The following is a 20,143-nucleotide window of genomic DNA, read 5'->3' on the forward strand; positions in this document are numbered from 1 at the left end:
GCTTAAATGCCCTGGGGACAACGTCGGTGTGCCCTTCCAAATATTCCATCAGGCCTTTTAGCTCCGGGTCTGCCCGTTGCTGCTCAGCGAAGTCTTCTGCGCTTATCATGCCAAGGAAGGCGTCGTCATCTTCGTCATCTTGCGGCGGCAGGTCAATGGGGGCACGTGATAGGCAATCGGCATCGGAGTGTTTTCGTCCGGACTTGTAGGTTACAGTGATGTCGTATTCTTGTAGTCTGAGGCTCCACCGCGCCAGTCATCCTGAAGGATCCTTTATACTCGCTAGCCAACACAAAGCGTGATGGTCACTGACGACTTTGAATGGCCTGCCATAAAGATAAGGGCGAAATTTAGCTGTAGCCCAAACGATGGCGAGGCATTCCTTTTCGGTCGTAGAATAGTTGCCTTCCGCTTTTGACAGCGACCGGCTAGCGTAAGATATCACCTATTCGACTCCGTTTTTCCTCTGGACTAGAACGGCACCGAGGCCTAGGCTACTGGCGTCAGTATGGATTTCTGTATCAGCGTACTCGTCGAAGTGCGCAAGTACCGGCGGCGACTGCATGCGTCGTTTGAGTTCTTCAAATGCGTCGGCCTGCGGCGTTTCCCACTTGAACTCAACATCACATTTAGTTAGACGTGTCAACGGCTCGGCGATGCGTGAAAAGTCCTTGACAAAGCGCCTGTAGTAGGCACACATGCCAAGGAATCTACGCACTGCCTTCTTGTCGGTGGGCTGCGGGAACTTTGCGATGGCAGCTGTTTTCTGCGGGTCGGGGCGTACTCCGGATTTACTGATGACGTGGCCTAGGAACAGAAGCTCATCGTAAGCGAAGCGGCATTTTTCTGGCTTCAGAGTGAGCCCTGATGACTTGATGGCCTCTAGTACTGTGGCAAGCCGCTTAAGGTGATCGTCGAAATTTCCGGCGAATACAACGACGTCATCCAAGTAAACGAGACAGGTCTGCCATTTCAATCCCGCTAAAACCGTGTCCATCACGCGCTGGAACGTTGCAGGCGCCGAGCACAGTCCAAATGGCATAACCTTGAACTCGTAGAGGCCGTCTGGGGTGATGAAGGCGGTCTTTTCGCGATCTCTTTCGTTGACTTCTATTTGCCAATAGCCAGACTTGAGGTCCATCGAGGAGAAGTACTTAGCGTTGCAGAGCCGATCCAATGCGTCGTCTATCCGTGGAAGGGGGTATACGTCCTTCTTCGTGATTTTGTTCAGACGACGATAATCGACGCAGAAACGTAGGGTTCCGTCCTTTTTCTTCACCTGGACAACAGGGGATGCCCACGGGCTTTTCGACGGCTGGATGATGTCGTCGCGCAGCATGTCATCGACTTGTTCTCTTATAGCTTCGCGTTCTCGCGGCGAAACTCGGTAAGGGCTTTGGCGGAGTGGTCGAGCGTACTCCTCGGTGATTATGCGATGCTTGGCGACTGGTGTTTGTCGAATCCTCGATGTCGTCGAAAAGCAGTCTTTGTATCGTCGGAGCAGACTTCTGAGCTGCTGTTGCTTAATCACTGGGAGACTTGGATTAATGTCGTAGTTTGGTTCGGGAACCATGGTCGTCGGGGTAGATGTGGCGGAATCCGAGAGGACAAACGCATCGCTGGTTTCCTGAAAGTCCTCGATGTATGCGATCGTCGTGCCCTTGTTGATGTGCTTGAACTCCTGGCTGAAGTTTGTCAGCAACACCTTCGTGTTTCCTCCGTGCAGTCGAGCGATCCCTCTTGCGACGCAAATGTCACGGTCTAGCAGGAGGCGTTGGTCGCCTTCGATGACACCTTCTACATCAGGGGGTATTTCGGTGCCGACCGAAATAACAATGCTGGAGCGGGGCGGGATGCTCACTTGGTCTTCGAGCACACTCAAGGCGTGGTGACTACGAGGGCTCTCCGGCGTTATCGCTTTATCTTCCGACAGCGTTATTGACTGCGACTTCAGGTCGATGACTGCACCGTGTTGGTTCAGGAAGTCCATACCGAGAATGACGTCTCGAGAACACTGTTGGAGGATAACGAAGGTGGCAGGGTAAGTCCGGTCATGAATGGTTATCCTTGCCGTGCAGATTCCAGTCGGCGTAATCATGTGTCCTCCAGCGGTGCGAATTTGAGGGCCTTCCCATGCAGTCTTAACCTTCTTCAACTGGGCGGCGATGTGTCCACTCATGACGGAGTAATCAGCCCCTGTGTCGACTAAGGCGGTAACTGCGTGGCCGTCGAGTAGTACGTCGAGGTCGGTGGTTCTTTGTCTGGCGTTGCAGTTGGGTCTTGGCGTCGGATCACGGCTGCGTCGTGTTAAGCTGAAGCTGGAACGTCGCGTCGTCAGGTTGTCTTTCGTCGTCGTATTCTTTACTTCCAGACTTCGTCGGGACGGCGGCGTGTCGTTATATCGTCGAGGTAGTTTCTTCGGCGTGTTCGTCGGCGGCGGAGGATCTTCGTCAGTTCGACGAACAGCAACCGCACCTCCATCGGTTGCTGCTTTTAGTTTTCCGGATATGGGCTCGCAGAGCGGCCCCGAGCTGGACCAGTGTACGGTCGGCGCTGCGGTGACAGGTAGCGGCCTGGTGACGGTGAACGGGATGGTCGTCGAGAGTTCCGCTGAGTGGCGGCTAGGTAATCGGCGATTTCACGTGGGCGCTCGCCAAGCTGTGGACGCGGCGCGTTGACGGCGAACCCTCTCAGTCCCAGGTCGCGGTATGGGCATCGGCGGTACACGTGACCCGCTTCTCCGCAGTGGTAGCAGAGCGGGCGGTGGTCAGGAGCACGCCAGATGTCCGTCTTCCTCGCGTAGGTGCGCTGGGCGACGGGTGGTCGTGCTGGCGGCGGGGGCGGCGGACGACGAAACTGTGGCGTGACAGGGCCCTGGCGCGGTCGCGGAGGGGGTCCTTGACGGCGTGCGACGGCGGCGTAGGTCATCGCTTGCGGCTCACGCTGCGGCGATTCAGGGGCTACTCCAAGTTGTTGTTGGAGTTCCTCACGCACGGCGTCGGCAATCGAAGCCACTTGAGGCTGTGATGATGGGAACAGCTTTTGTAGCTCCTCCCGCACGACAGCTCGGATAGTCTCGCGTAGGTCGGCGGCGGCCAGTGACTGAACTCCGGCGTAGTTTGTCGAGGTCATGCGGCGGTCGAATTGCCGGTTTCGCATCTCGAGTGTCTTCTCGATGCTGGTGGCCTCGCGAAGGAACTCTTCTACGGTCTTCGGTGGGCTTCGTACCATTGCGCCGAAAAGTTCTTCCTTCACACCACGCATGAGAAGGCGGACTTTCTCTCTTCGGGCATATCCGGGTCGGCGTGGCGAAATAGACGTTTCATTTCTTCCGTGAAGATAGCAACGTTCTCGTTCGGTAGCTGCACTCGGGCGTCCAGCGTGGCTTCGGCCCTTTCCTTGCGCACGACGCTCGTAAAGGTGCGCAGGAAGCCACTACGGAAGAGGTCCCATGTCGTTAAGGTCTACTCCCGGTTCTCAAACCACGTTCTGGCGGCGTCTTTTAAGGCGAAGTAGACATGCCGCAGCTTGTCGTCGGAGTCCCAGTTGTTGAATGTCGCGATTCGCTCGTAGGTCTCCAGCCAGGATTCCGGGTCTTCAGTCGCTGCTCCATGGAAGGTCGGTGGGTCCCGGGGTTGTTGTAAGATAACGGGGGACGCTGGGGCAGCCATTGAGGTTGTCTTGACCACGATCTTCTTTGTCGCCTCAGGTAGAAGTCCGTGCTCTGGGGGCAGTCCTTGCAGTCTGCGGCTAGCACGCTGGTCTTGGGCGGTGTCGGTTTTGTCCTCGGGCTTCGGGCTTGGATCGCGGCTTTGCGGGGGCGTTCGGTACATGAACGCACTAGCACCTCCACCAGATGTCACGTGGTAGTGACAGTGAAGAAAGAACACAGTAGCAGTACTGTGAAAGACAAAACTAGCTTTTATTGGGCGAACCTGTGCCCACAAAACAGGCTACACTTAAAGCACAACGATAGCGGCGAACACAGTCGGTGATCGTCGAAAATCTGATCAGCGGGTCAAGCGCGTCGGCTTTTATAGATTAGTCGTCGAATGTTCCAGATTAACTGATGGGACCCGCGTGTATTCCACAAAGTTCTACACCATTCGTGTCACGCGATGAAATCTGATAACACAAGGTTCGGCGACAACAGACACGCGGAGAGAAGCGTCGGTAACTTTCCAGAAACGTCGGATACATGCAGGCGCGTCCCTCGCTCTGCGATTACAGTTATTAAGCGGAGAAACGTGGTTGCCCGATAAAGATAAGTACACGTGCCAATATTGCAGATGATTCTGCCTCTTGGCACGTCTTCTACTCTTGAAAAATGTGACCAGCTGTACAGAAACTCCTCTCATTGATTGCTTTTGTGGTGCGTATACAAAGGATAGCCTGCATACCTGAAGGCAGTCTAGTGAATTTCTCTTTAGTGCAATAGCAGTTAAAATATCTTTCTAACTCTTTGTCATTTCGTTCGACTCGGTGATGTCTAGTAACTCAACGTTTTCCTTTTGCCACCACTCTCAACCACTCCTATGCGCTTCCCCTTGTTGATAAGCAGGGCCCCTGTCAAAATCACAGCGCTACCTCCATCGAACGTTGGGTCATTCGTCTTGTGCCTGAGCGCAATCATCTTTAGCATTTGGAAGTCAATGTTGACCAGAGTTTTTTAGCGTCGCTAAGAATAAAGAAACCCCATAATTTAATTTTTTACAGCAAGGTACAATACCACCATGAAATATAATTTTTTCACATGCAAAAGTTTCTCGTTTTTACTGCAGTTAAACCTCTATATAATGAACTTTAGTATCACTAAATGTCGATATAACAAAGTATTTAACTTTTTATAGTTTCTTGCCCATACAACACCATGTATTTAGATCCCCAGTATAATGAAGTGTGTTAATACACGATTTCATTATAACAAATTTTCACTGCCACCACGAAGTAATGCAACTAATGCAGACTCAGATGGTCAGATGGTTGAATTACGAGTGGCTGCTTGCAAACACACCTCTCAATTATTGCATGCCACACAACCAAGAGTAACTGCCAAAGCAGAGCAGCATCAAGTTCACTATAAAGTTCAAGTGCAATACGATCCTACTGCGCCTCGTGCGCTGCATGCTTTGGGGGCGAGGGAAAGTGTGTGATGTTGGGCCGAGAAGGATGGTGGTTTGATTGCACCATCTTGTACAGGCAAGGGCATATGGGGAGCAAGCTCACGGTAACGTGATCGAGCACATATGAGAGGTGGAGCGCAGTTAATGGGGAATAGGTTGGCGTTAGTCCTCTTTTTGAGTGCGGCCACGGCATCGCATGGATGGCTTTCGGTGCGGTCGAGCTCACATGCAGCTTGCGCACCCTGTCTTAACCCTTTGAGGGTCGATTTTTTTCACCATATGCGACCGCCCAGGGTCGATTTGTTTTATTGCAGATTCCAATTCTTCTTAGGGATTTATTTCTAAAAAAAATTACCGTAATTTTTCTAGGGTGACCATAAAGTGAGAAAAAAATATTTTGCATTGGTATATATGCACTCTTCATTCATGAATAACAACAATAAAAAAAGAAATAAACTTATCAGAATTAAAAATTTTATGCATCTTTATGCACATAGTTCAAGGCTTTGAAAATCTGCACATGAGAATATTTCGCAAGCTTCAAATGTTGTTACTCTTACACTAATACGTACGTCCATAGCGTAATCGAACTGCTTAGGTGCGTGCACTCAAGAAAACTGTTTGGTTGTGTGCCCATCAAAAAAAGCAACACGTGGCCATCAAAAAAAGCAACCAGCTAGGGCAATTAGTTTTCGCGAATCTTAAAAAAAAAAGAAAAGAAATGGAAACGCATGTACGGCAGCATCCTTCCTATGCGCACCCCTGTGAGCACTAAACGAGTGAGAAACAAGCGGTCGCCCTTTGAGCAATTAGGAATGAGATAGCCATCAGTTTCGCAAGCGCAAAAAGCCGAAACTGCCTGTGAAACAAAATCCAAACGGCTGCCCGCCCGCGCACTCGCCAATGCGCCATCAGTGGTATATAGACACGCGGGAGCAAACTAGCGCTAAAACAAACCATGCAACGAAAACCAAGAGAGGGAGGCGCATGCAAATAATTCCCTGTATCCCCACATAGTGGCAGCACATGGCAGAAAAAAAAAGTTAGGAAATTGGCACGCTTTTTAAACGTACAGACGGCGCTGTAAATATATGGCATTGACCATTTTCGGACTTGTTCCCGGCGCCGTATATTTACGTCATTGACCGTCAAAGGGTTAAAAGTAATCTGCCTCATGTGCAAAGCGTAGGCATGCTGAGATGGCGTGGCATCATCTGTGCCGTTTTCCTGCACCTTTGGTACTGGAGGTTGCATAATCTCGAGTTTTGGAGATGCGTTGAAGCAAAAGACAGGTGAAGCATTTGCTCCCCGCTGCCAGCATTTTTCAAGATAGCGTCATCCCGTCGTCCCACTGCAGCCAACACTATCAACTGGAGGGGCAGAGTGGACACAAAAGCTTCGGTTCATACCACCAATGTGAATATATTGTCGATACAACATGGAACCGTATGTTTTGTCACAGACTCTCAAATTCAATAAAATGATTTTTTTTCTCATTCTTCTTTTGGTTGCCCGATAATTCGGAAAATTTTGTGGCCCTTTCTTTGTAAGAAAAATCTGTAGGCAACTGTACTTCTTTGCATATATATATATATATATATATATATATATATATATATATATATATATATATATATATATATATATATATATATATATATATATATATATACATATATATATATATAGAGAGAGAGAGAGAAACCTTATTTGACAGGAAGAGATTTTAAGGATGGATGGTCGAAGCACCCCCAGTCCAGGGCCCCACTGGCCCCTGCCACTTGCCTTCCCTGGCTAATTAAGGACTTTTGTCCTGCCAAGTTGGAACTGGGGAGCTGTGCCTCCCACTGCTCCATTGTGTCATTGCTATTTGGCCTATGAGGGCGCGTAGTGCACTCCCAGGTTACATGTATAGGGTGGGCATGCTACCGCATCAAGGGCAGTTGGCCCTACAGCGAGTAGGATACATTGCGTTTAGCAATTTTAGATGGAGGAATACCCCAGACTGCATTTTGTGCCAATCGGCGGCCTCTTCCCTGCTAAGTTGTGGGTGAGGCGGCAGGCATGTTCTGTGTACTCCACGCTGATGAGCAAGGATGTCTTTAGCATTTAAACTGATGGGGTGTTGAGATGGCTAGTGTGAGTGGTTGGGTTCAGAAGAGGACGCCATCACTCAGTTGGTACACTCTAGAGCTAATGCATTAGCCTGTTCGTTCCCTTGTACCCCAGCGTGTCCCAGGCACCAGAGTAGGTGATGACAGTGGTTGAAACATTTGAGAATTATAGAGGTGGAATTTCAATGTAACAAAATTTCGATATAATGAAGCAAATTGCCAATTTTACCGACATCGTTATATTGACGTTTGACTGTATAACGCAGGCTTTTCTGGCGACCAAGCCTGCTGACCTAGGGAACAAATGCCCTCTGGTAGAAGCGCATGGCGGCTGCCGCTATGGCGCTGTCTGCCGCTTTGCGCAAGCACACCCAGGTGGCGCCACTGCTACACCTCACTTGGTCGACGGCGTTTCTGGTACTCCAGGGGAGTGCAACACCCTGAGCAAGGAACTCCAGCAGGCACTCAGGAAAAGGCACTTTGACTTTGGACCATCTGAGAAGGTACTAGCACAATTGTTAATGACGTGCTTGCTTCCTGCAGTGAATTCATGCCTATGAATGTTCATAGTTGTACAAGTTGGCAAAGCATTCTTAGGAAGGGTTTTTCTGCATCCTGTGGTTTCTGTGATATCACGCCTAGCAGCACTCCTGTTTGTGAACACTACATTGAACATAAGAAGGAAGTATATTTCCAAAGCTGTATCACCACACACTAACATGGGGAAAATAAGCTCACCACTCACAGTGCAGTCACATCATAGTCGTCAGGCAGTGCTGGTAGCTAACCAGATCCAATCTGTGGACCACAGCGAAACCCAAACCAGAGCTGCCGTAGTGCTGTCTAATAGACTTTGACTCCGAGGGGATAATGCATTTCTTTCAGTAAAGTGTTGTTCATACAAATGGAAATCCTTTTGTTTCAAATCTACACTATACTATCCTTTTAGAGTGTAACAGGACAGGGGAAACTTGAAGTACACCTATTAGCCGTAATTGCATGAGAGTGAAATATCACGGCACTACACATCTGGTTGTAGAGCTAGCATGCCATTTGGCCAAAGCGTAGACCAACAATTGCATTGATTTCGCATGAACTGAAGACAATGGAAAATAAGGTATGATTATTAATTGGCCCTAAATTTGCATGTTTCATTCCATTTGTATAATACTAAGTGTGTTGCCACACGCTAATAAGGGCTTTGCTACAAATGATCGAGTCACAAATACAGTTCGTGCATGTACGGTTGCAGATCCTGAAGGAAATATCAGCTGGGACAGCTGTCAATGGAGTGACCAATGGCCAGTCATTGGACAACTGTGTGGATGACGTGGGACCAGAGGAGCCCAAGAAGGTAACTCGAGTGCTTGCTCCCACGCATCCCATCAAACAGGGCAGGTTCCACGACAAGAAAAAGCGGGACTGTAGCTGATGAAATGCCATTATAGTGGACTCTCTTTAAACAAAACTTCAGGGGACCAGGGAAATTGGTTCCGTTTTAACAGGAGTTCCATTTACTGAGAGACAAAGCTGAATACAGTTGCATGAATACAAAACGAACCAACTATGAAGATGGTGTTCCATTTAAAGGGCAGTTCTGTTTGAGCGATTTCTGTTTATCAAAATTCCACTGTATCTTTAATTGATGCCACAGTCAGTGTTCATGTTTCTGACAGGTCACTTTTGAAACAAAAAGTTCCTGTGGCATGCAAGCGGGAATTCATCAGCACTGCCACTGTCCTTTGATTGGACCACCATGGTTTTGAGACTGCGAAAGAGTGCTGTACACAAGTTGTCATCGGCATTCTCTAAACCAGGAGAGAGAGAGAAAGGTTTCATGATACGAAGTGCAGTGAGGTCAGCTTGAGGTACATTCCTCTAGCCAGCTAATCTGCATTGAGGGAAGGGGAAGAGGGAAAGAAAGAGGGAAGAAGGCGTGTGGTAGGTGACGATGATGAGAAAAGATGTAAAGCATATAGTAAGCCATTTGGAATACTTCTTAAAAATCAAGTGCTTTTTTTTAAAAATCAAGTAAGGCCTGGATAGCCCTAAAACACGATTTAACATCTGACCAAAGGCCTAAAATAACATCCTCTAATAGAGGTAGGCTGTCGAGGTATGTAAAGTCATTGCTCAACTTTTGTTGTTTTTCGACGTACTGAGGATTGCAGTCACACAGCACATGACCTATAGTCTCTTTCACATTGCACAGTGCACAGTCTGGAGACTCGGCGCGCCGCATGAGGTACACGTACCCGCACGTAAATGCCACCTCAGCCTAAGTCTGTGCAAGAGGCTGGCACAGCTGCGTTGAATTTTGGACGGTAGCCTAAAGTTTATGGTATGTTCCAATCTTTGGAGTCGCCTGTGGTGATTATCCAGATTGTTCTAGTGCTTTTCTGTCTCTGTTCGGATGACACTTGAGAAAAGGCAGTTGACATCTGCTCTTGAAAAAAGAATCGCAGGCACTGGCTCTGGCTCCGTATTTTGGACATCACCCATGTGGGCATACAAAGAAGGTTAGCAGGGGCAAAGTATGATGGTATGGCAGATTCTTGGCATTTAATGGCTCCCGAAAAAGTGCGGTCCGGCCATATGTTGGGAAGGGTCGATAAGGGGTGGTGTGGGTTACGGCACAGTAGCCACAGGAATAATCGCAGAGGTTCTCATCGCAGAAAGACAGGTATATGGGTGACGCGAGCTTCCTCAATTGTACCATAAATCGAGCTGCAACTTGGAACCCCTAGACATGTTCTCAACATCTGTGCCTGAGCACTTTCCAGCATACGCAAACATGACGGGCTCACACCTGATAAAACTAGCAGGTTATACCAAATGTAGCCAACATAGAGAGCCTGGTACAGCCGAAGTAGCGAATGCTCAGATGTGCCTTACTTCATGCCAGCCAGAAAGCGAAAAGCTTGAGCAAGTCCAGTTAATTTCTTCTGTAACATTGCCACATGCTTCGACCATGAAACACCGCGATCAATGACAATGCCCAGGTATCTATGGTGGGTCACATATGAAGTGACATTGCCGTTGATAATAATCGGATACCGACACATATTGCAGCACACTTATCTGTGGCCGGTTGCAGTCCTTGGCACTGCAGGTACCGAGACGCTAAGGAAACAGCTCACTGTAATCTTGCACAAAGTTGTAGTCGCGTGACTTCAGATACCCATATGCACATGTCATTGGCATAGGTACTGATGCATACTGTATCACGAATTATCTTGCGCAAGGCCAATAAGGGCAACATTGAAAAGGTTCAGGCTGAGCACTCCTCCTTGAGGCACTCCGCAGACAACAACGTGCCTTCTCGTTTCGCATCATTCGTGGACTTGAAGACTATGCAACCATCTAGGTAGCCTACAATATACATGTAGAGACGGCCACCGATACCCAAATTATAGAGGGCATCAAGAATGGCTTCATGCAGTACATTGTCATAGGCACCTTTGATATCTAGGAAAACGGCTCCTACGAGTTGGCGCCTCCTTTTTTGCATGTTTTATCGTGGACACGAGATCAATGACCCGTCCATGTCTCAATCTGGTCATAATTTCAGGATAAAGCTCATTCTTTTCCATGAACCACTCTAATCTAGTTAGCACCATCTGTTCCATCACCTTACCGGCATAGCTAGCTAAAGCCACTGGTTGGTAAGATGACAATTCATAAAGCGCTTTTCCTGGCTTTAGGAAGGCCACCAAACGGCTAGTTTTCCACTGCTTCAGAACTGTACTGGACAACCACATTGCATTATAGTACGACAACAGGACTTTCCATTGTTCCACGCCAAGGTGGCACAGAGCAGTATATGACATACCGTCAGGTCCAGGTGCAGCGGATCGCTTTAAAGCTGTGAGTGCAACGTCGACTTCCGGCATCATGAAAGGAAGGTCAAGACGAGCATCTTTAGGAGGTCGTGCGGGTCGATCCAATGTGAGACATGTTGACATATCTGTACTCTATCTCTTATATCTATCTCTTACAGAAGTCCTCAGCAGCCTGCACTTCTGTCACAGATAAGTGAAGTGCTAGAGCACGGAAAGGATGTTTTTGCTGAGGAGGGGCACGAACACTTCGTGCTATATGCCAGATCCTAGAAACTGGCTTTCGAGCATCCAGCAACGAACAGAACGTTCTCCATCGTTGCTTTCCCATTTTTTGAAGGTGACATCATATTTTTTGTTGAGCTCGTCGACATAAGACCTCTGCCAAAGATTTAGTTCACCTACACTTCCTTTCCGCTCGACGACGGATCGTTCGCAGCCGTTCATACTCAATATCAATTTTCGTTCTTGATGTAGGTGCACTTATAAACTTTGTTGTCTTCTGCACTGACGATACAATAATCTCCTCTAGCATATCAGATGGTGAGGCGATGTACCCGCAATACTCATCTACGCATGTAGTGAATGTGGACCAATCAGTTCAGCATACAGCAGATGCAGTTCATTGCACAAACCATTTCATCTGCACATATGTTGGCATATGATCGCTCCCATGCGTTTCTATGTCCGAGTACCAACTGACAGAGCGCAGAAGGCTCTTAGACGCAATAGTGAGGTCTAAGCAACTGCTGTAAGAAGTGCCGCAGATGTAGGTGGAAGACCCACTGTTGATGACAGTCACACCTTTAGTGTCTATGAAATCCATCAAGTTCCTACCACAACAGTTCATTGTGGCACTTCCTCAGTAAAGATGGGGAGCATTGAAGTCTCCAATAAGAACATGAGGGACTAGAGAACCTCGTCACACAGTCAATAAGTGGGAGAGGTCAAGTCTTTGTCTAGGAGGTATGTAGGCACCGATAACACAAAACACCTGCAGCTTAAAGGGGACATGACACGGTCAGCCAACAATTTGCAGTCTTCCGGAAGAAATTGTAGTAGAGGGTCTATTATGACTATACACGTGTAAAAACTGGGCAGTAAAAGCACATTTCTGTGCAAAATATGAGCTAGAACTCGCCGGCTCTAAGCCCCACCTTCCAGCACCCACTGCCATATTGCCAAGAAATGTGTGACATCATGAGCTGCATGCAACTGAGCCATCGTCTGCTACAAAATCAGCTACCACAACATGCGAGGTCGGGGCATAGCTGCCACTTATTGCCGTATTTGCTCCTGATATCGTGTGCCATATCTTCTACAATGCCAACTTCGCGCGATGAAGCAAGCAGCGAATCTTTGAGCAGCAGAAGCAGCAATGACGCTACACATATTGATTTCGACCTCATCGCCACCAGCTCAATGACGAAACCTGGCCTCGGAGATACGCGCGCCCTGGCAGCCGCGTCCACATCTTGGAGGCCATAGATGAAGAGAGCGCAGTAAATGTGGGCAACGTAAGGTGGCTACATTGGTGTTGCGCAAAATGCTCCTGATGCCTTCTCACACTGTTGACGTTTCATGCGTGCAGCGCTTGAAACGTCATAGCCAGTCGTTCACGGAAGACGAAGTCTGGTGCTACTTCGCACAATGCAAATTGTTACGTGCATATATTGTTTGCTGGCATGCATTCCATGCATGCATGTCTCTTAGATTCCCTCTGTAGTTGCGAATGGCATATGTAAACAAAGTCTGCGTACATGTGTCCGTGGGGCAAGGATTTAGCACGATATACGCTTTGGCTGAACATTTATTCAACTTACTTTATTGCACCCGATATCGGTAAACAAAAAAGCAAGGCTAACCTTTGTCTGGGGCACTGCCTGCCGGATGGGTCGGTGTGCGAACACGGTCGGTGTCACATCTGGCCGCAGCCTCAGATTTTTCAAGAGCATTCCAAACTCGGCGAACGATCGCAAATCGTCGTTGTAGCTGACTGGCGCGAAGTGTTCCGAGAACAAAACAAAAACTTCCAATGAGCGCTAGTTCTTCCTGCCTACATTCGTCTCCCAAGCCCCATGCTTGACAGGCTCGTTGGGCAACCTGAAGTACAATACGAAGCACTGCTTGCTCCGTTCACTCTGGCACTCCGCAGCGCTACGTAGGTGCTGTGGTGGCATAGTTTCAGTCGCTGCAAGTTTAACAATTCCAATGGCAAGCTGAACAAAGCAAAAGTTTCCCACATGCACGAACCGGTGAAATGATTCTTTGCCGGAATATACATGCTCCCTTGGCAAGCTGGTATCTTGTGACGTCAAGGCTCACGAGCGTGCCAGTGTTGCTCGACTGTTATGCTGTGCGAGTGTAATATAAAAAATTCAATTTCAAACTATATGCTGCCTCAAATGCACTAAAATTTTGCCAACGTGTTCTTTAACACACAGGGATTACCTCGCACAATACAGATTATGACAGAAAATTGGGCGTCATGCCCCCTTTAGGTTTTAATGTCGCACACACATACTTATTGCTGTCATGTGGAGTGACTGTATGCTTAAGAAACATCATGTCTATACATATACACATTAGCACTTTGCTCTTATGTCCATCTTCACGTAACCATAGCTGGACGTATCCGGAAAGGCAAAATGGTGATGTGAGATTTGACTTGCATATCACACTCATTGGGAAGAGGTATTTAAAAACCCGTTGCTTAAAGTCGAACATGCGGCCACTTAGACCTCGAGCATTTGATTGCAGTATAACAGAATGATGCCTCTTCTGTTGCAATGTCCAGCGTTTTATCTTGAGAGCCATGATTGCTACCCTTATTTTAGAACCACTAATAGCACCTCCATAGCATCTAATGCCTTCATGACAGATAGGGCAGTTGTCGTTGCCAATCCGGAGAGCAATATTCACATAGTGTTTACATGCTTGTCACCTCTTCATTTCTAAGCCTCTCATTACCCTCTTGGCTCTTGGGCAATGCTGAAGAAATATCTCCACCTGATGCCCGTTGAGGTAGCGAAGGCCACTCAGCAGCCAAAGAGGTTGGATGCACATTGGAGGACGCCTCGTTTCTTGGCAGGCGCGGAGGTACTGAAGGAGGCATACCTTGTGTGTGCAGGCCTTGCTCTTTCTGTGGCATGTTTTGCAGCCAAGAACGCAAAGGAAGTGCCTCTTTCGACATGAACTTACTCTGGAAGCGGTAATGCCAATGCCACAACCGGCACCTTTCTTGCGGAAGGAATCGGCAGCCTCCTTGTGCATGGAGTTCTCTCTGACCATTTTTCTCAGAATTCGTCTCTCCTCTGCCACTTTGGGGCAGTCCTTGGATGTCGCTTCAGGGGCTCTGGAGCAGTGCGCACATTTCATGGTTTCAGCCGCACAGGATTCTATCTGATGAGTACCACCACATCTTTGGCACGATACAGGATTCCTACACACAGCACTCACATGGCCCAGCTTGAAACACTTGTGACACTGTAACGGTAGTGGAACGTATGGTCGTACTGAGTGCCTCACTTACCCTACTTTGATCAATGCTGGCAAAGAGTCTGACTTGAAGACCAACTTGATGCACTGAGAGCAGCCAAATCAGTGGATGTCGAATTCGCGATGTTGTTGATAGTAGAGATTGCAGGTCTTCATCCGTGATGTCAGTGTCCACGTTTGGTACAACGCCTGTGCAGGTGTCCTTCCCATACGCTGGGAATGAGCGAACTGGAATGTTGCCAACTGCTTGAATAGCTTTCAAAGCCTCCAATACTGATCGAGAACTCACGCCCACCATCAAGATGTTCTTCCGAGCATTAATGTGGATCTCTCTCACATGTCCTTAAGCTATTCGATTGAAACATTCGGTCAGTGATCACCTGTTCAACGAATCCATATTCGCTCCTCCTGTAGTTGGCGTGTAGTCACTGTAGAAGACCCATTCGCCACATCTGCTTTTGTCAGTGTAATCATTGTCTGCTGACATTCTGCAAAGCTTGCACTTAAAGTGGTGTTATCAGACGAGCGTGTAATCACTGTCCGAGCCCATTTCTGCTGCTGTTGAGCTGTCCGATGAGTCGGGGAGCCTATAATCTGTAATGTCGCGGTTTCCCAAGGGCTGTGCTACCGCCATAGGTTACATATTGTTGCATAAAAATGTATACAGTCAAGGCCACATATAACGAACCTCAGCATCACGCGGCGTCTGTTTATTATATCCCCGAGTTAGTAGTAAGTGGACCACAGCTTAAAAAAAACAAGTGGCTAGTCAAAACACAAAATTTATTTCTTTGTAAAGAAGTCCATGATAATCGCCTGTTTCTGCAGTGCAAAACCAATGAGGGTGGTCTCCAGGTTATTTAAAGCAAAAACGTGCTCTTCGCCGAAGCCCTTGGCATAGACAAGTTGCCTGTGGCCCTCTATGTAGCTCGTTGCTACAGATGCTTATGGGTGCTCTCTCCGAAGTTTCATTGTTGTCCAATTCTTCTGCGTGGCTGTCTGCCTGCATTTCACAAACAAAGCCCTCGTCTGTGCACGGTTCCACAATATCAGCGTCTTCATCAGCAAAAATAGTCATCCCAACCAGTGTCATGGCCCCCATGTCAGAGTCGACGACCCGCTGCCACAAATTGCCGCCGGACTGATCATCTTCGGAAGCATCAGGCTCAGTTTCAGGCATTGCACCAATGAAGCCGGTTTTGTAGAAATAGTTACGCACGCAAGCACCCATCACCTCTGCCCAGGCTGCCTTCACCATCTCACCTGCTGAATACAGTGAAACTCGAAGCAGCAAGTTGGCAGCCAGGCGTTCAACAGTGATGAGCAAGCCCTCCATAATGCGGTGCCTATATGATGCCTTAAATGCACTTATTATGCCCAAATCAAGCGGCTGCACTTTCGATGTGGTATTGGGCGGCAGGAAAAGTAGAGTAACTGCCACCAGAGAAGCTTGCACGTGGTGCGCTGCGCAGTTGTCGAGCATGAGCAGCACACACCTGCCTTGTCTCTGCATGTCGCAGTCAAACTTGCCCAGCCGCTCTGAGAATAAATTGCGTGTCATCCATGCCTTAGTATTGTGCCTTGTAGTGCACAATTAGAGTGGTTCATAGCTCCGAAAGTAGCGCGGCTTCTTTGATTGTCTGATTACAAAGGGCACGCGCCGGTCACTGCCATTCATATTAGTGCACAGTACTGCAATGCGTACATTACTGTGCTTGCCTCCAGCGCATAAGCCGCCTTTCATGGTGTGCATCTTGTCCTGCAGCATCTGATAAAATAACACAGTTTCATCTTGTGTTATACACATCCTGCTCTGCGTAGTTTACAATAATGGCTTGGTTTCGTACAAGCCAAGTGGAAAAGTCTTAGTCATTTACCGGAGCCGCCTCACTGACACTCGATTTAAGAACAATCCGATGCTGCACTTTGAATCAATGTAGCCAACCATTGCCTGGGCAGAAGTCGGGAAAATCTAGCAGGAACGCAAAGCTTTTGGCTTTGCCCAGCATCATTGGTCCGCTTGTCGGAATGTTACGAGCCTGTGCATCAACGAACCACTTAAGCAGCACGTCCTCTACATCCGCTTAGGTAGCCTTCCACAGACATTTTCTGTTTCTCAAGTCGGCATCAGAGCTGGTGATCTTTTCCTTGTTCTTCAGAATTGACAAGATGGTTGATTTCGACATGCTGTACTTAACCAACTCACAGTTTTTAGCACCTTCAGACACTTCCGTCAAAATTGCTCGCTTCGTTGCCATGTCCAGCACTTTTCGTTTCGTGACTGCTGTAGGCACGGCATTCCCGTCCACCATCCTGAATACAACTCGAACCCGACTAGAACGAAGCGCGGAAGTGAGGAAGCATGGAGACTAGTCTGAATAGGCCTGGTTTATGCTAACAGCCAGAAAACAAAACTTCTGAACTTTAGCCGGCGCCATAGTGCACCCGCCGAGACAGCGAGGAAGTTGCAAGAAAGAGTGAGGGGAAGGGAGCGGAGTTGCAAGGAAGGGCAGGAGGACGACCTTGGAAGCCACATGCTGACACTTGTGAGCAAAGCACGATGGCGGGGAGAGGGTAGTGGGGCACAATATGGACAGATCACCTGCGAGGAGGCTTGGAAAAACGTACCATGCATGCAAAGGGGTCGGAGGTCATCGTTATTTCACATCGCGGCGCCGGTCGTATGCTTGTCCATTTGCTAGAACCGATTGGCAGGGCTCAAAGACGTTCATTATACATGCGATTTTACACCATTGAAATAATGTATATTTTGATGGTCGCATGGGTCTCATTCATTTTAAACGAAAGTTCGTCTTAAGGGGAGCTGTTGTATGTGCACTTCACTGTATTTACAGATATTTACAAATAAGGTGAGTAGCACAGGCGTAACACCAGCCAAGATGGCAAGAAGCAACCTCTACCTCTTCTTCATTGATACCGACCTAAGGCTGCGGTCTTCTTCTGTTTTTAGGCAATACTAGCAGTGGAAGGAATACTACACATTTGGGTTAACCAAAGCAAGAACTCCTTTCATTCAAAAAGCTGGTGGTTAAGTGAAATGGCAGCTTAAGTAGCAGTAGAAAAAGAGAGATAAATAAGGTGTGAAGGGCAGTCAGGTTATTCAGAAAGTATATATCCAGTCTGCTACCCTGTGGCGGGGAAGAAGTAAGGGGTGATAAGATTGAACTGGAAAACTTTAATATGGTGCTGCAGGACATGCTTAGCATGTAGCCGGGCGTCTTCCTCTTAGGGACCAACAGGGAGCACCTGGCGGCCGCATCGCGGGCCTGCTGGACGGCCCATTGCTGGTCGGCGAATAGTGAGCTTCTGAGGGACTTCTCCCACTAGTCCGAGGTAGAGTTGGGAGGAGTGTTTCTACACTCCCAGAGCATGTGTGCGAGTGTCGCTGTGTCTCCACATGAGGGGCACGTGTCGCTAGGGTGCGCGTCTGGATGACAGAAGATATAAAGCACACAGAGGAAGAGTGCTTTTAAAAAATGCACACACATAAATGAATGCGAGATTGTTCAACTAAGTTACTTCGATATAACACCACTAGTGCCTTCATCGCCTTCTACTGTGTAGCCATGCTACAAAAAAATTCTGCAGAACCCACCTCATGATGACTGTGCACGGTATTGCGCTTAGCATTGAATCAGTATAGCTGCACAATCTATTGCCACCGTCAAAACCAGTTATATAGTGTTAGGTGTACCGTACTTACTCGAATCTAATGCGCACTTTTTTACGAATCGAGTACGACCCTAAATCTGCGTTACCATATCAGAATCGGCATTTTAATATGGCTGCCTCATATGCGCTTCGAGCCTAGCTGCCGTAGCCTCCTCCATGTGCTACAGTACGTATGCTTAGGCACTGTTTCCTTTAACTTATGTTAGTGCATCATCCGTCTTTCCGTTTTCTGCGTTTGCTCTACCAGCATGGAAGTGCCGACTGCAAAGGCATGCCTAGCTCATCATGATGCCACAATTAAAAAGATGGCGATCACGTGTGTGGAGACGGATGAACATCGGGCCGCATCACAGGCTTTCGGAGTTCCAGAAACTTGCGAGCGGTACTGGCGCAAACAGGAGAGGCCTTCTACACCAGCAGCTGCTACGTATGTCACAGCCGCGCGGCCTCTATCTTGAAAACAATCTGTGACGAAGACAAGAGTCTAGGCATCTAGGCACACTGCGCCGTGTTCTCGTCGCTTAGTTTGTGTTGAAGCAAGAGGCCGCACAAAGGTCAATTTCCTCGTTCTGGCTACCGCACTTGCTCGCTCCAGCGTTTTCATAAAGTTTCCGCTTTCATTGAGTGAGACATGTTCATGTTTGCTTGTGCAAGCATGACACCATGCTTGTTAATTTAGCTAGTAAGCAAATGTTTAAAATTTTATATGGCTGATAAAACTACTATCCTTACTTTTTGTATACAGTGAAACCTCGTTAAACCGTAGTTGGCTGGAGCTTGGAAAAAGTACATACTAAACGGTAGTACTGTTTAACCGAAATGGCTTGAGATCACCCACTTACCTGCAGAAAACGGAACATGGAACTCGGAGAGAGTGCGATGAAAGGGGAAAAAACATGCTGTATTTATTCACTTCGCACAACAAAGGTGTTATTTTCGTTTGATGCCGCGGTGGCCTTGCATGACGACAGCAGCCTGAAACTTGCTGAAGCTGCGTGCCAGCTTTTCAGCCAGCCCCCTCTTCTAGGCAAACACTCGCATGGCAGATCCCTCGTTGGCGTTACGTATTCACCGTACACGTGCGTGGTAATGCTGCAGAAGTCCCGGGGCACCTTTTTCATTGCTGGGTGCTGTTCTCGTCGTGACGATTGCATTCATGAGGCTGACGTAACACGTAGCTTCTGCCACTGTCGGGCCTAATTCGCCCGTGCTGTAGCTTTCCGTGTCATCCTCATCAGTGTTGTTAGTCGACGCTTGTCGACTAGGATTGTTGTTCTGCCGGGCCACCCGATGGAGACAACGCACCGCCGTGTTTGCGCGACGAAAAGTGGAAACACTACGTTTTCACCGATGCGCACGCAATAAGCTGGTACGGTTTATGCGGATACAAAACATTATGTTCGATGGCCACTGAGTCGGGGATTTGACTTTGCTACTTTTAAAACGAAGCTACTGTTTGAACGGGTACGATTTAACGAGGATTTACTGTAGCTGTCTACTAATTTGCTATCGTAATCGATACTTCACCTTTCGGGCGAAACTGCAACTTCTTTTATTTATCGTAACTTCAGTGCATTAGGAGTAAATCTTCGTTTTTTTCCAAATGAAAGAAAGTTGTATTTCTGTATGAAAGAATGAGGTGCGCAGTACTGTAAAGGATCTTTTTTTTTTTTAGGTCACGGCGCGTTACCATCGAGTGCTTTCCTTTTCTCCTTTTTTTGGGGGTCACGGAAAACGGGTGCGCATTACAATCGAGGAAATACGATATACCACAGTAAGACTCCTCTTTCACTCGGCACCATCTAGAACCGCTGCATGAAGCCTGCGCATGGCTTCCAAAATGCATGGCGCACCGGTGCATGCGAACCCATAAAAA

General features: G+C 48.1%; 1 protein-coding gene across 3 annotated transcripts in view; it reads left to right on the forward strand.

Annotated features, from left to right (window-relative positions):
* Dus3 (Dihydrouridine synthase 3) overlaps positions 1–20,143 on the forward strand; it is an 84,865-nt gene that overhangs the window by 10,957 nt on the left and 53,765 nt on the right. For all 3 annotated transcript variants that reach the window (XM_065445257.1, XM_065445266.1, XM_065445274.1), the window contains 2 exons: positions 7,504–7,740; positions 8,490–8,591. In XM_065445257.1, coding sequence (XP_065301329.1) covers positions 7,504–7,740; positions 8,490–8,591 — 339 coding nt within the window. The remainder of the gene's footprint in view (positions 1–7,503; positions 7,741–8,489; positions 8,592–20,143) is intronic.

Source organism: Dermacentor albipictus, chromosome 1, assembly GCF_038994185.2.
Source record: "Dermacentor albipictus isolate Rhodes 1998 colony chromosome 1, USDA_Dalb.pri_finalv2, whole genome shotgun sequence".
Lineage (NCBI taxonomy): Eukaryota > Metazoa > Arthropoda > Arachnida > Ixodida > Ixodidae > Dermacentor > Dermacentor albipictus.